This window comes from Phalacrocorax carbo, chromosome 3, assembly GCF_963921805.1.
Source record: "Phalacrocorax carbo chromosome 3, bPhaCar2.1, whole genome shotgun sequence".
NCBI lineage: Eukaryota > Metazoa > Chordata > Aves > Suliformes > Phalacrocoracidae > Phalacrocorax > Phalacrocorax carbo.
The window spans coordinates 39,360,564-39,376,466 of NC_087515.1; the positions used below are offsets into that span (position 1 = coordinate 39,360,564).

The following is a 15,903-nucleotide window of genomic DNA, read 5'->3' on the forward strand; positions in this document are numbered from 1 at the left end:
AAAAATAAACCCTCCCTGCAGATTTTTAAAGACAATAAATAGAGTTGTGTTGTATATTTCTACACTACGCTAAATGGAAGGCACTAGGCACCTACTGGGACACCCCAATGTGTCCAGTGCCACATGTACTAGATCTGAAAGCCACAGCTGAGATTTGGCTACAGTCCCGTTTTTAAGCATGAGGTTAGGCTAGAGACCTCCCTTCCAGCTGACACTTCCATAATTCTGTATGAGTTTGCTAACCACATGGCCACACACCACAAACTACCAGTATCATTTTATTTAATTAAAACCTCTATGATTCCCTAATACCTCCTTATTGAATGTCTGCATAGTCTATTGTGCAACATTTTCACATTACAATGATGCCTGAAAGAATGCCATATCCAGCAATACAAAGTTTAACCAATATTGCAGCAATTGTTTAATTTTTCAATATATCACGCAGCATTAAACTCTATCAATCAGTATTAGACCCACCTTCCCTTTATCAGTATCAATTTCTCCTAGTTAAAAGATGCTTCTGAAGAAATGTATTTTACAGGTAACACAGGAAACTTCAAACACACAATTTCAAATGCCAAGTTCAAAGCAGTTACTGGCACTTCCTTAAAACAAAACAAAAACGCACATGTTTCTGCTCTATTTCCTCTTCACTTCTCTTAAAAGAGTGACATTTCCAACCTCATCCTTAGAAGAAGCCCCCAAAAAGTGCAGTTTCATGTTACATTTAATCTGATCTAACTGCAGATGGCCCACTTTCTCCTATTTCATATTCCCACTTTGCTTTTGCATCATAATAATAGTGACCACTCTGGAAGCCATTTGCCGCTTAGATGGAAAAACTCACTTGGAAGAGGAGAAAGGGATGCAGGAATCCTCCCATTCCTCAGCTCACAGCTGGTTCAGATGACACATGGTATAAAACTGCATTCTCTCCACTTTACTTAAGTATATGTAGCTCAAGTCTGACACTAAACCCCAGCTGCTAAACCCTGAAATCTGGAGCTCCAGAGGCAAACAGCTTGCATATCTGGACACTCAATCTACATTTCTCCATCTTTTTTCCCCTGAACACCAAAAAGCCTGCATACCTACACCTGGGATAGGGGGAGGACTCATTTGGCAACAGCCCTGATTCAGCTCCTTTCCCAGGGCTAGCCAAATCCTTCAGCAAACCATCAGGTGGCAGCATATTCCTTAATCTCCTCATTTGCTTAAATAGTCTTTGCTCACTACAACACATAACATCTCTCTTGCAGGATCTTGCTCTCACTACACATCTCTCAGGTACATGAATACAAGCAAGTAAATCTTGTAAATCCATGATTATGTTAGTTTCTAACAAAAATTAAATACAAACTCAAACTTCAGCTTAAGACTGTATCACAACTAGACAATCTAGCAAAACTGTGCTTTGATTCAAAGTAAACAAGATGTCATCCAACATAATTTCTGTACTAAAGAGTGTGCCTAATCCTTTTCATTGTGCATGTAAAACAGTTGAGACAACTTTAAAATAACACCTAGAAACTTAAATACGTACCAGTACTTCCTTCTTTTCTTTCCTTGAAAAATTACTGTCTCTAGCTTCGTTCTGTTGATGTGGTGATCCCTCTCTCTCACCATTTATTTGTGCAGAAGTGACTCCATTTCCTAGAAAGATTCATATTTAAAAATGTATTCTTCTACCTTCAACTCAGAGTAGTCTAAGCTAAAATCAATTTTGAAGGGCCAAAATTTCCACTTACGTCAGAACATGTTCCAATACCCTAATTTGTTTCTAAAGCATACATGTTCCTACATGTGCACATATAACCAGCTACAGAGCCACATTCAATCTCAGTCCACGGCTTTTGATAATTAATATAACAAATCTATTGTGTGCATAGAAAGGAATGCAGTCATAGTTATGAGGAAGAAATGTATTTACATAGCTAAAGAAAAACTAGGCTATAGCTAATGCTTCAGTTACTGATTCTTTATAAATAGCCTGGAGGCATTTCTTAGAACTGGATGCTTAAGTAATACAGTCAAATCTGTAACATATCAACTGCAGTACTAAATATGTAGCAAGGAAGAGCTAGCAAGATATCAATGAAGAGTCAGATGTTAAGCTTGCTTAAAACAAGCCAGTCCAGGACAACTCTCAAAGCATAAGACTTTAACAAAAGCATAAAAGGAACAGCTTGAGCAAACAGTAAACACATACAACTACCTGCTATACTACCCACCCCAGCTCATTACAAATAAAAGCAAACTTTGAAAGCAAAACTCTATTCCTGACAGGTCAAATGACAACAGTTGACACAGAGGGCCACAATCTGAAACCTACACACATAAACACATCTTTTTCTCCGTGACAACCCTGATATACTACATTATAAGCCTGTTGCTTAGAAAAGCAATTGTGTCACCAAAGGCATCAGCAGGAATCATGTCAGAGACTTTACTAGAAAGTACATTTGACCCTCTTAAGAGTTTAAACATGCTTTCTTCGTGCATTTTGGCTTTCATGCACTTACTGTTACTTGCCTACCACAGAAAAGTTGCCACAGTATGTTTTAGTGTGTGCACAGGTGAGGATGTAGAAATAAAAATCACAGTAGATTATTAAAGAAATATTTGTATACTTCTTGGTGTCACTCTTATTACCTAAAGCATTAGATTTCTGTGGAGGTAACCGAGGAGGTGGTGGTCTGGGTGGAACCTGAGATGCAGATTTTGCTGGACTCTCTGATGTTGGGCATCTCTTGATTGTCCCTTGATTATCATTTTCAGAAGAATTAGTTTCTTGGGGGATAAAGATGGATTTAGGCTGAAAAAGACATAGTAATAATAAAAACATAATGAAAAAAAGATTCAAAATATCCATGTTGCTTCTCAACGAAAAAAGAAACCATGTACAATATTTGGATCCTGGAATTTTCACACATAAATTGATAATGCACATGCCATGCAAATTTCTCTCAAAGAAACAAACTAGAAGGAGATGCATAGCAATAAGGAAAACCTTGTTATCAACAAAGGATGAATTAAAAATCATTATATTCAAGTCATGCATAAACAATTATTGGGCATGTGGAAGTGTCACTGTTTATGACTACAGATAACCAAACCGGATATTTAAGTAGCAACCAGGGAACATTCAATGATATGGCCAGAATTTTGTGTGAAGAATCCCAAGTATGGGCTATTACCACAAAGGGCAATGTTGTTTAGACACTGGCTTCACTAATGCTGCTTGGAAAATCCTTCTCAGTTATGCAAACATAGTGCAGGATGGTAAGTAATCAAACGTACAGTTTTTTCCTGGGGAACTGACAGCCAGACAAAAAAAAAAGTTTTTTTTTTTTTAATTTTTATTTTTGCTTATATTAAGATAACTTCAGTGTGAAAAGATTCATTTACTCTTCAAGTGGCAGCATGCAAAATTGAATCTGATCCAGGCATGCCTGTGAAGGTCACCATTCAGACACCAAAAGTTAGGAAGCAGATGCTTTATTTGGCAGCTCTTTATTAAAAATTACTTGTGGCACTAAATTTTTTGACTTCCCAATTTATTCCTTCCTAAGTGTCAGAAGTGCAATTAATCAGAAACAGCACTTTCACACTGACAAATACCCTACAGTGCAAAACTTCATGCAGATTTGCAGCTGAAGGCTATGAACATAGAGGTCACTCTGTGGATATACCCTTGACTTAAAACTTAATTCAAGTCTTCAAGTTATGGCTCAAGTTAGAGAACCATCAGTAATGCCAATTAGACATTTCAGCATTTATTTATTTATTTTAAATGCCCTTTTATTCTGGGCAACAAAGTCACCCTTGCTTACCTTTGGCGGTAAAGGAGGTGGCACTTTAGGTTTCATAGTAGCACTACAAAGAAAAGAAACAAAAGATTGTTATGCACTGTAGCTCTTTGAACCTCATATTTCAGTGTTCAAGAGGATACAGGATTTTAGAAAAGCCATACAAATAAACATCATTAACTTGTCAACAGCACTATTATATCCAAATAACTGCATCATGAATACTTTCAAACATTTTGTTATTGCTGTGCCTACCACAGATACTATTCAAGAACTCAAGTTTCATAGACTGTCCATAGAGAGCACAAAGTGACACGAACTGATTTGTTGAAGATGCACATACTTGTGCAGAAAAAAGTAGGAAGATGCAGAGCAGGCCTGATATTTACTCCGTTGAGAGGAGAAAGATTTAGGATATCAGCTTTTCTAAAGGGCCATCTGTAGGTATATTGGGCAAAGGGGAGTTCCACGAAAATTAATGAATACCATTCCTTGAAAAATTTACCACTAACTTCTTCAGAACAGCCTTACACATGAAAGCAAAATCCTACAATGGACAGCTAGCCTACTGTCTGGGTTGTTTGGAGTTTTTCTTTCTTCCATGAGCTTCTTTTTTCACAGAAATCTAGGGAAAGACAACCTCTTAATGCATGAACAATTCAACAGCTTGGCTCAACAGTACAAGATATCAGCAGGAAACAAGAAAGCTGAAGCATCAGGAACATTCTTCCTCTGCTGGTTCCATGTTTTAAAGAAGATGCTGCATTTTTTTAAAAAAACCCTAAATTCCTAAATTTTTTATGCTTTTAAAAGCTCTTACACTGTCCTGTTTCCTAATCTTTTGGAACAGAAAAATATTTCCATTAAATAAATTTGGAATACAGCTGTAAAAACTTGACATTCTTGCAAAATATATTCCTTATTTTTAAATTATGATCCAATGTTCTGGGAAAATAACCAAGTAGTAAGATATCTGTTTGCTTGTTTACAGATCAACAACTTGTCTGCTTTGCTTCATGCTTTTCAGAGTTTCTGTGCTGGCATCTTATCAGACGCTTTTATTTCAGAGAAGCTGGAAGGGGACTTCTGAGAATGGGTTATCCTGTATTATGCACTTCAGCTGCTATGGTGGTAGAAATTATCTTCTCTTCATTACACAGGACCAAGCTTAAGTCCTCAGTCACGGGTGTCCAAGCTCCACTTGTATTTTCTTTCATATTCTTCCCTGCATCTCAGAGAGCCACCACAGTGTTACTGGGCAACCAAATGTAAAAATGAAAAAAGCCAATGATTTGGCATAAATGTGACAGATGTTTGTACAAAGGACTGTGTGCCCTCGTTTCATCAGCAAGGTTTATGTGCAGTTTGTCACCACTGATCATGCAGGGTGGTGCACCAATAATTTCTGCTCTCCCAGCCTCCCTAACCAGGAATTTCAAGCATCATCAGCTTTGCTGCACATGAGAGAAAAAGAAATATAAAAACCAATCAAAATTATTAAATGAAGAGAAATAATTTTGTATTGTTCCCTGAAGTGTGTCGATTCTTTGCTGCTATGAATCACCCAGCTTCAGAGTCATAGACAGCTGCTTCATTATTCTTGTTCTGGATCTGATGGGAGAAGTGACCAATGTCACATATGCTCTTCAGTTACAGAATATAAATCAAACAAAAGCCTTGAATCTTCAGTGGCCTCCAGAGAAAGATATCCAAGACCAAGCTGATGTACCAACATACTGCAGCAGAGCTCTGGGCTCAAGCAGATACCAAGAGGAAAGGCAAAGATGCATAATCTGTCTGATCCAAGGTAGAAGCATTCAAGGCTTACCCCTGTGCTTATAGGAAATTATCAGGCTCTTTCTGTAGGACAAGGCTATGTAGAATGAAATATGGGAAGAAGCAAAAAAGACCAGGTCTTTTTTGGAGGGCCACCAGTGACTATCCTTCAGGCCAGACAAATTGGAACCTCTCTGGAAGCTATCGGGTTCTTCCTTGCTTAACCCAAAAAAAAATCCACAGAAACACAACAGCAACAGAAGCAGCTAAAGCCAATGCTGTTCGCAAGTTCTGATGGAGCTTGTGCAAGGATAAGGATCTCAAAGGACTGGACAAAGATATCAGTGCAAGTACTTAAAGACATCAGGGATCAAGAGGTTCTAGGCCCTAGAACATCACTGAAGTTGATGATACTGGCTGCAAACAGAGCAAGAAGAGGGCTGGGGAAGAAACATCAAGCAAATGTGAACAGACAAACACAGAGCAGTACACAAAAGCATCCAGAGATTAGTACAGATGGAGGAACCAAGCTGATCTGGCTTGCAGCAGTGTAGATATCCAAAGCATCTTCACTGAAGTCCATCAGAGTGGAGCTGTAAGTAAGGAGCTATAGGGGACCATTACATCCTACAGTGCAGAAAGCCTGAGTTATCATTACCAATGTCTATCCAGCTACGAGCAAACTGGGTTCTCAGCTTGGTCCAAATGCAAGGAGTAGCTATATCAACCTCTTTCTCTCAAAGACATGACACAGGAGCTTCATATTATTGATGAACTCCATAATGAATCATGCCTTTAAACAACTCCTTAATAATGAAATTATTAGCTTATAAATGAAATATAGCTGGTAGCTCAAGGCTTAGACAGGTGTACTCTTCACTAGGCAAAAAACTGACTGGATGGCCGAACCCAGAGAGTTGTGGTAAATGGAGCTAAACCCAGTTGGTGGCCAGTCACGAGCGGTGTTCACCAGGGCTCAGTTTTGGGGCCAGTCTTGTTTAATATCTTTATCAATGATATGGATGAGGGGATTGAGTGCACCCTCAGTAAGTCTGCAGACAGCACCAAGTTGGGCAGGAGCATCGATCTGCTCAAGGATGGGAAGGCTCTGCAGAGGGATCTGGACAGGTTGGATTGTTCCGCCAAGGTCAATTGTATGACGTTCAACAAGGCCAAGTGCTAGGTCTTGCACTTGGGTCACAACAACCCCACGCAACTCTACAGGCTTATGGAAGAGTGGCTGGAGGGCTGCCTGGCAGAGAAGGACGTGGGAGTGTTGGTTGACAGCTAGTTGAATATGAGCCAGCAGTGTGCCCAGGTGGCCAGGAAGTCCAACAGCAACCTGGCTTGTATCAGGAATAGCGTGGCCAGCAGGACTAAGGAAGTGATTGTGCCCCCGTACTCGGCACTGGGGAGGCCGCACCTTGAATACTGTGTTCAGTTTTGGGCCTCTTGCTACAAGAAGGACATTGAGTTGCTGGAGGGTGTCCAGAGAAGGGCAACAAAGCTGATGAAGGGTCTGGAGAACAAGTCTTATGAGGAGTGACTGAGGCAGCTGGGGTTCTTTAGTCTGGAGAAGAGGAGGCTGAGGGGAGACCGTATTGCTCTCTACAGGTGCCTGAAAGGAGGTTGTAGTGAGGTGGGTGTTGGTCTCGTCTCCCAAGTTACTATTGATAGGATGAGAGGAAATGGCCTCAAGTTGCGTCAGGGGAGGTTTAGATTGGATATTAGGAAAAATGTCTTTACTGAAAGAGTGGTCAGGCATTGGAACAGGCTGCCCAGAGAGGTGGTGGAGTCACCATCCCTGGAGGTATTTAAAAGATGTGTAGATGTGTCACTTCAGGGCATGGTTTAAGGAGGCCTGGGGGTGTTGGTTTGATGGTTGGACGTGATGATCCTAGAGGTCTTTTCCAACCTTAATGATTCTATGAAATATGAAGAATTTCTTAAGGAATTAGCAAGGGAATAAAACCTGCTAAAAACAAACTAAAATATTTTTTTCCTCTAAATATCACTTCTGCCAAACAGCAAATATACCTGTGTTTTGAGAAAGGGATTATTAAACAATGCAGGTTTAATGTACTTGTCACTTAGCTGACAGACACTATCAGTAGCTTTACCCTTCTTGAAGGGGCTGTCTGTCATGCTCAGCAGTGATAAAAACCACTGCCTTTGTTATAGAACAACGGCAGTATAATAACTCGAGCAGGAGGAGGGGGTGGGGGTGGGGGGGAGGGGAAGAGAGAGAGATTTGGTTCTCTGTAAAAGACAGATGCCAGCAATAGATAGTGCATGTTTTACAGGTTTCTGGTATGAAGCAACAGCTTTCAAAATGATTCATTAACAGAAAGTAAACAAGAATTCTGAGTCAATGGCATCTTTCTTTTTGGTCTTTACATCAGATTTTTTTAAGGAATGTAAATTTCCACATACTAGCTGTGTATCTTAAACTGTTTCAGCTCCCATATGTCAATCAAAAAGAGCCCAAATACTTATACCAGTGGAATTTAATATGAGCATAACTAATTTAGTACATGCCTATTGATACTGCCTTTGCAGTCACATAACCTTGCTCTCTCTGTCTTAAGGGAGCCAGCTGTATTCCAAAATCAAGTACCTTACAAGCATCCTCTTACCTGAGAATGTGGACAGAATAAACTCAACCATCTAGAGGAGACAGCTATGTATATTTTAGGTATTGTTAGTGAGCGTTATTTTAACATACAGTCATTATTTCTAAAGAAAACACCAGGACTGGGGTCAGACGAATTACTGGCTCAATGTAACTACATCAAGATTTTGTTCAATAATAGAAGATAAAAGGACAACTGTACCAAGCAAGGAACAAGATTTCTCCCCCCTAATTTGTCTCAGGTTTATCAGCAGAATAAGAAAACTTATGGTGATGTAATCTAGGAACAACATTAAGTGCCTATCTTTAAAAATGCTATAAAAGAAAATGAATCCTCAGCTATGAGGGATATAACAGGATTCAATTTATTTTTTGTTTTCATCTATTCAAGAATCAGCTTTTAAATATATTTATTTATTTTTATAAGAAGAAAGGACTTACTGTTTAGCATCATCATCTGCATCATCATCATCTTCTAAATGTGCCACATGTCCCCTAAGAAAATGAACAAGTTACTATGGCTGAGTGAGTTGTACTAAAATAACCTTGGCTACTGTGAAAAATTCTGAGCTCAAGGGCTACTCCGCTTTTACAGAATTTTACTGTCTTAACTTTTATCATTATTTTTATTCTTTAAAACACAGCTGCAATACAGACACAGCTGCAAGCCTCTCCCATAACGTCTCAGCAAGTGCAGGGACAAAAAAGAACTGGTTGTGACAGGCATAAGAAACCAACACACAAATGACTTTGAAACACAGAAGAGGGAGGGGGGGAAAAAAAGAATAGAATTACCGCTGATGCAGTTCTTCTTCAACTGATTTTAAGAGACTCCTTCAGCATTAAATAAGAATAAGAACACAGTTTAATTGTGGCACACAAACTTAACTATCAAAAGCCAGGGCAAATGCTCCTATGACTTTATCAGTAAATAATCCAAAGCATGTTATTTCAGCTGGCTTTCAGAACATATATCGAACATCCACATACAAATGAACATAGCTGCATTTTTAAAAATTTATTTTTTACACAACACATTTTCATATGCGTTTATTAACGTATTGCTATTAAGTGTAGTGGTCCTTGTTCCTTGTACTGTAAAACAAGGAGTGTCTTAGCTTGATGTAATTTAAAACAAATCCACGCTATCCAAGAAAATTGTAATAATAAAAAAAAAATAAATCAGACTGACAAGAGGATTGAACTACTATGACTACAAATTCATTCTTCCCTGGTTAATTTTTGTAACACTCTGAACTTCATTTTTGTGTCTTTGTCTGAAAACACAGACAGGGAGGAATAGCAGGCAAAATACAGGGTTGAGAAATAACAGGATTTCAGAAGATATCAGTATTTCTATTTTCCCCAACTAAAAGATTGTGTGAAAATACCGTGTTCTATGCTTAGGGGTTTTTTTTTTTAGATATTTTTAAATATCATTCAATTTAGCAAAGCAAAACTAGGCCTCCTAATTCTGGCATGCATAAATGTAAATTAAGAAATTGGTGGAAAGGAAGAATTATATGGAAAACTATTTCATATTATTAATACAACAAAATTATTAAATATATGAACATGAGGCTAAAGGATTTTGCTGAGACAGGTAAATTTTATTTTTTAAAGCCTTGAATGTTCCTAGGGCCCTACAATATGAGGAAGGGCATAAAGCAACGTAAAAGGGCAGCACAGGTAGTTCCTAGATGGGTGAAATGGTGCTCTGTGGGACCTACCATGCAGAACACTTTGTGAACAAGCAGACTAAAATAACAGCTCTTACAAGGAAGCTTACAGTACCGTAGAGACAATGTGGTTAACACAGCCTCAAATACTGGAAAGTGCTGTGATTCTGTGTCATTGGAATGACTATTATTTTTTAAATAGTGGTTTTGAAACTGTAGCTGATAAAAACAAGCTTGACATATTTTACTACATCCATTTCAGCTAATACATTTTAACACACACTTGTGATTTTATATTAAAAAAGTTTTAAATGAATTAAAGACAGAAAAATACTGTAGCTTACTCACTTATTTGCACCCAAGAAGTAGCCACACTGAGGACCATGACCATATTCTAGCTGTAGATCCTATAAATACAAGATAACAAATCTTTAAGATGAACAGGTGAGCATCAAACACACCCTGAGTCATGCTGCTGTTATCCCCTCTGCCACACCTGAGCTACCAAATGAGCTCATTCCTCTGGCTTTCCTGGGACCTAACACAACTCTTAGGCCCACTGTACCCAAAAACCTCTTCTCTGCCAGTTTGCTGCATCTCTATTTCCTTTTAAAACTCTGACCATAGCCCCTTCCTTGGACACACAGATCCTTTGCTCAAATAAAGTTGACTGCAGAAAAGGAAACAAAACAACAACAAAAATAATATAATAATTTAAAAAAAAGAAGGGAGGGAAAAAAAGGGACTTTCTGATCTGTCACACCCCATAGAGAACTCCGCCATCCCTCACTGGCACGTTATAGTATTAGTTTCAGATGGGAGTAGTTCTGGCATGCCTTCAGCACATGGTGACATTATGGAAATAAGCAGAGAGGACAGTAAAAGTGTTTTTATAGCTCTTGTTATAGGAATACATATTTTAATAAGTTCTCTTTTATACTTTAAGATCACCTTTTGTATTAAAAAGAAAAATGAAACAATTCAAGCACTCAAACAATCATGGAGCATGGGCTACTTTAGAAAAAGAAGTGACAATAGGCCTCCAACACTATTATTCAGTTGATGCTATATGGCATCCAAATTTAATGCATTAATGGGAATACAGGGACCATACTGAAACACCATCAAGACTGCATCTGCCAGGAGAAAACTGCTATAATTAGAGGGTATTTTTTTTCTTCAGGTGGATCACAACAGGAAAAATCTGAGCATAAATTTGCTCCCAAAATACTGAGTGTATTCACCAGGAAAAAGGAGTTATGGATCAGTGTCATGGTTTAACCCCAGTCAGCAACAAAGTACCACACAGCTCACCCCCCCGTCTCCCCACCCAGTGGGTTGGGGGAGAAAACTGGAAGCGGAAAAGTAAGAGAACTTATGGGTTGAGATAACAGTTTAATAACTGAAATAATAATGATACTAATAATAACAACAACAGAAAACAACAAAAAAAAGAGATAAGAGAAACAAACCTCAGGAAAAAAAGTGATGCAACTGCTCACCACCTGCTGACCAACACCCAGCCAGTCCCCAAGAAGTGATCGCTGCTCCCTGGCCAACTCCCCCCAGGTTATATAAAGTGAGCATGACATCATATGGTATGAAATATCGCTTTGGCCAGTTTCGGTCAGCTGTCCCAGCTACGCTCCCTCCCAGCTTCTTGTGCATCTCCACACTGGCAGACCTTGGGAAGCTGAAAAGACCTTGACTGCTTAGCAACAACAAAAACATCAGTGTGTTATCACAGAATCACAGGTTGGAAGAGACCTCAGGGATCATCTAGTCCAACCTTTCTAGGAAGAGCCCAGTCTAGAGAAGATGGCCCAGCACCCTGTCCAGACAACTCTTGAAAGTGTCCGATGTGGCCGAGTCAGCCACTTCCCTGGGGAGATTATTCCAACAGTTGACTGTTCTCACTGTGAAAGATTCTCCTCTCGTATCCAGTCGGAATCTCCCCAAGAGCAACTTGTGTCCATTCCCCCTTGCCCTCTCCATGTGACTCCTTGTAAAAAGGGAGTCTCCATCTTCTTCGCAGCTACCCCTTAAGTACTGGTACATGGTGATGAGATCCCCTCTGAGCCTCCTTTTCTCAAGGCTGAACAAACCCAGTTCTCCCAGCCTATCCTCATATGCCAGGCTTCCCAATCCTTTGATCGTCTTGGTGGCCTTTCTCTGGACCCCTTCCAGCCTGTCCACATCTTTTTTGTAGAGCGAGGACCAGAACTGTACACAGTGCTCCAGGAGTGGCCTGACAAGTGCTGAGTAGAGTGGGATAATGACTTCTTTATCTCCGCTGGCGATGCCCTTTTTGATGCAACCCAGCATCCTGTTGGCCTTCTTGGCCACAGCAGCACACTGTTCTTTCATGTTGAGCTTTCTGTCCACCAGGACCCACAGGTCCCTCTCCACAGAGCTGCTCTCCAGCCAGGTGGATCCCAGTCTGTGCTGCACTCCCGGATTATGTCTTCCCAGGTGCATGACCTTACACTTCTCCTTGTTGAACTTCAGAAGGTTCTTGCTGGCCCACTCTTCCAGACTATCCAGATCTTCCTGCAGAGCAGCTCTCAACATTGTTCTCATCCTAAATCCAAAACACAGCACTATGCCAGCTACTAGGAAGAAAATTAACTTCATCCCAGCCAAAACTGGGACAATCACCTAAAGTTAGCGATAAATGGAGCTACATCGCTCCTTTCCAGGAAACATTTTAAAGGTCTCCCAACATCAGCTGTCGAACAGGCCTCTTTCAGCTGCAGCCTGTATCAAAAGCACAACATCCTTCAGAAATATGCCCAGATAACCAAGCTGTAAGAGCAATAAGCTTGGATTAGATGATGAAAACCCATGGAGCTGATCTCTGAAAAGGGCGTTTTTGAAAATCAGAGGAAAAGTCTCACACTAGGTTTGCCAGTGCTCCAAGCTGATAAAGCAGAAGCCACAGTTTTCAGCTCCAGACTGAAGGGCAATCACTTTAATACAAAGCTATGCGTATTGTTTTAAGCTCAGCAAGGAGTTCCAGGTAGTTTACTGTACCCTCAACTCTTTCTGTAAAGCTTAATACTTTCCCCACAGGTGTTTCTGTTTCTACCACAGCTGTCTGTAGTACTTGATTGCTTCAGTGGCTTTCCATATTTTCCAAAGACAAGTGAGATATTGTGGAAAAAACAATATGTAACTGATAATTACTTGATATAAAAGAATGCATAGATCAGAGGGTTGAACAAAATTTGCAAAGGCAAGCCTGATGGTGGCATTTCCTGAACCATGGAGAGACTGACTTTTCAATCTTCATACCAACTGTATTAAACTTTTTTTTTTTTTTTTTTTTTTTAAGAATTAAACAAAGAAACCTCAAAACCACCAAACTCCATCCACTTCTATGGACCTAACTCACAAGGACCACCCAGCTTTCCCCCTAGACTAGCTAGAAAGTGGAGCTAGAAAGTTAGGTGACAGCGAAGAAGGGCTCACAAGTGGCTGTGCCAGTGGGGAGGAAAGGCTTGCTCCTCTCCAGGAGCTTGTCCTGGGGTCTGCAGGTGGAAGGGGTCAGGCCTCAGTTGTAGGTATCTTTGATCCATATCTTCTTTTGATCCTTATCTTCCTTCTTCACAGTTTAATTCTCCTCCTATGCCCCAATCTCGACTCCTCCTGCTCCTTGCTCCAAACAAGTTCAGCAAGTATCCTTTCCCTCAAAGAAGGCCATCCTAAGCCCTCTGCAATTTCAGTCTCTTCATCACTCCCAATCTGTCACCTTATCCAGGCAGTTCCTTTTGGATGGTCCTCACCACCAGTTGATGTATTCCAATCCACCACAAAGAAACACAGGTTCAACTTTCATGACTCTGAGTACTTATATTACTTCTATGCAATCTCAAAAACTTCCACATGTAAGCTCAGGTATTTTGAGGATTCAGGCTCTAGAGCAGAAAATAACAAGACTGGAAACATAAGATGGCACCAGACTCACAAACAAGGAGATTAAACAGGTCGTGTGAGTCTATGTAAGAGGATGCTAGAACAAAGACTAGGAGGCTGTTGAGAAAAATAACCACAGATCAGTATAATGAAATCTGAGATTTTCACCTTGAACTGACAAGCATGTTGTCTGTGTGTTGCAAAATCATATTAATCAAAAGCAGGAAACTTCAGGGAAGATCTTATGGTGGGCAGAACCGAAAAGTCTGTTGATTTTAGTTTATACACTGTGCAATGTACAACTATATGTATTGTACAGCAATGACAGGAAAATTAATATGAGAAAATTAGCAAACCCCCATAAAACATAAGGAGCCTTCCTCTCGGTGGCAAACATAGCAGTGGCAACAGTAAGTCCTGGGGCAGACAGGTAGGTTCCCAGAGCCAGGGAAAACCAAGGAAGAGCAGAGAGGCCCACCAGGTCCTGGCAGCTCTTGTGAGCAAGGCTGGCACAGCTTGGGCATTGCCAGGAATAACCACGGGAAATATAAACAGCCCAAGTGAGTGCAAGTGACCAGGAGGGCTGTGAACAGGGTGTGGCACAGCAGTTTGTACAGAAGGGCGTTGCACCCTGCTCATAGGCCCACAGACCAGGGAAGTGCTCTAGGTCACTGCCAAAACAGTGGGCACTTGCCTCAGAGCTAAGAACAGTCTTGCTACAGAGAAAGCCCCAGAGATGTCTGATGCATCCTCCCAGACAGAACTGGTAAGGAATGAGGCTTCAGTACAGATAGTAAGTTGCAGCGAGTGTCCAAACCCTTCTCCTCATGAAAAGGTAAGTACCTGCACAAAGTGTGCATGGGTTGATGATCTGTTGTGTCACGTGGCTGAGTTGCAGGAAACAGTTAAACGGCTGCACAGTATTAGCGGGATCAATGTGGAGATACATAGGTGGTTTCAGAACCGTGTTCCTGTAGTGGACACCACTGAGAATGTGGCGCCTTGGACCCTGGTGACCTACAAAAGCAGGGCTCTGCTTCAGTCTCCACCCTCCAGCATCTCTACCAACAGCACATATGAAGCTTTAACAGCTGTAGGCGCTCACAAGCAAGGTCTGCAAGGTGCGACTGTACCAGCAGCACAGAGTGGATACTGTAAAAAGAAGAGACAAGTGCTTCTAGTGGGTGACTCTGTAAAAAGACACTGAGGAACCCACCTGCCAACCTGTCTGGGAATCACGAAAGGTTTGCTCCCCTAGAGTTAAGATCCAGGACATCGCTGGGAACGTGCCACAACTTGTCAAGAGCACAGATTACTATCTGCTGTCACTCTTCCATATGGGCACAAATGATGCTATAAGCCAGAGCCTGGGCAGAACTGAGGGAAGACTAAAAAACCCTGGGGGAGCAAGTGGTATTATTGCCCAAGACATCATCTTCTCTCTTTTACCAGTTGGAGAAAAATGGGCAGACAATAACAGACGAATAATGCAAATAAAATCTTGGCTATGTGACTGGTGCTGTCACTAGGGTTTTGGTACATTCCCCAGGAACCATAGCTTGTTAGGGAGGGATGGAATCCACCTGTCTAGAAGGGCAAGGGAATCTTTGGCAGCAGGCTGGCCAACCTGGTGAGGCAAGCTTTAAACTGAAGGACTCGGGGGGCGGGGTCCAAAGTGATAATACTGATGCCATTGCATCCAACCAGATAAGCAGAATAAGCCAGGCCAACCAGAGCAGCAACAAAGGTGCCGTAACTGCTTCATGAGATGACAATCAGAAGACCACCCACCTCAAGGGTGTGCCTGGCTATAGTGGATCCTCATGCACACCTCCAGGGGAATCTCCATGCTCAGTTACCTCTCTGAAATGCCTGTACACCAACACACACAGCATGGGAAAAAAACCAGGAGGAACTAGAGTTCTGTGTGCAGTTGCAAGTCCACAATCTCATTGCAATTACAGAGACATGGTGGGATAGCTCACATAACTGGAATGCTGTCATGGATGGCTACTTACTTTTTAGGAAAGACAGGCCAGCAAGGTGAGGTGGGGGAGTTGCTCTTTATGTGAAGGAGCAACTGGAATGT

The 15,903-nt window shown here is 40.9% G+C and overlaps 1 protein-coding gene across 9 annotated transcripts in view; it reads right to left on the reverse strand.

The window, feature by feature from the left end:
- MAP4K3 (mitogen-activated protein kinase kinase kinase kinase 3) overlaps positions 1-15,903 on the reverse strand; it is a 97,698-nt gene that overhangs the window by 27,459 nt on the left and 54,336 nt on the right. For 7 of the 9 annotated variants that reach the window (XR_010372089.1, XM_064446621.1, XM_064446623.1 and 4 more), the window contains 6 exons: positions 10,248-10,306; positions 9,016-9,054; positions 8,662-8,715; positions 3,837-3,879; positions 2,656-2,818; positions 1,547-1,656 (listed from right to left, as the gene is read on the reverse strand). Coding sequence is in view for 8 of the 9 variants with exons in the window: in XM_064446621.1 (XP_064302691.1) it covers positions 1,547-1,656; positions 2,656-2,818; positions 3,837-3,879; positions 8,662-8,715; positions 9,016-9,054; positions 10,248-10,306 (468 nt within the window). In the remaining variant the exon portion in view is untranslated. The remainder of the gene's footprint in view (positions 1-1,546; positions 1,657-2,655; positions 2,819-3,836; positions 3,880-8,661; positions 8,716-9,015; positions 9,055-10,247; positions 10,307-15,903) is intronic. The other 2 variants (XM_064446625.1, XM_064446622.1) reach the window with 1 other exon arrangement.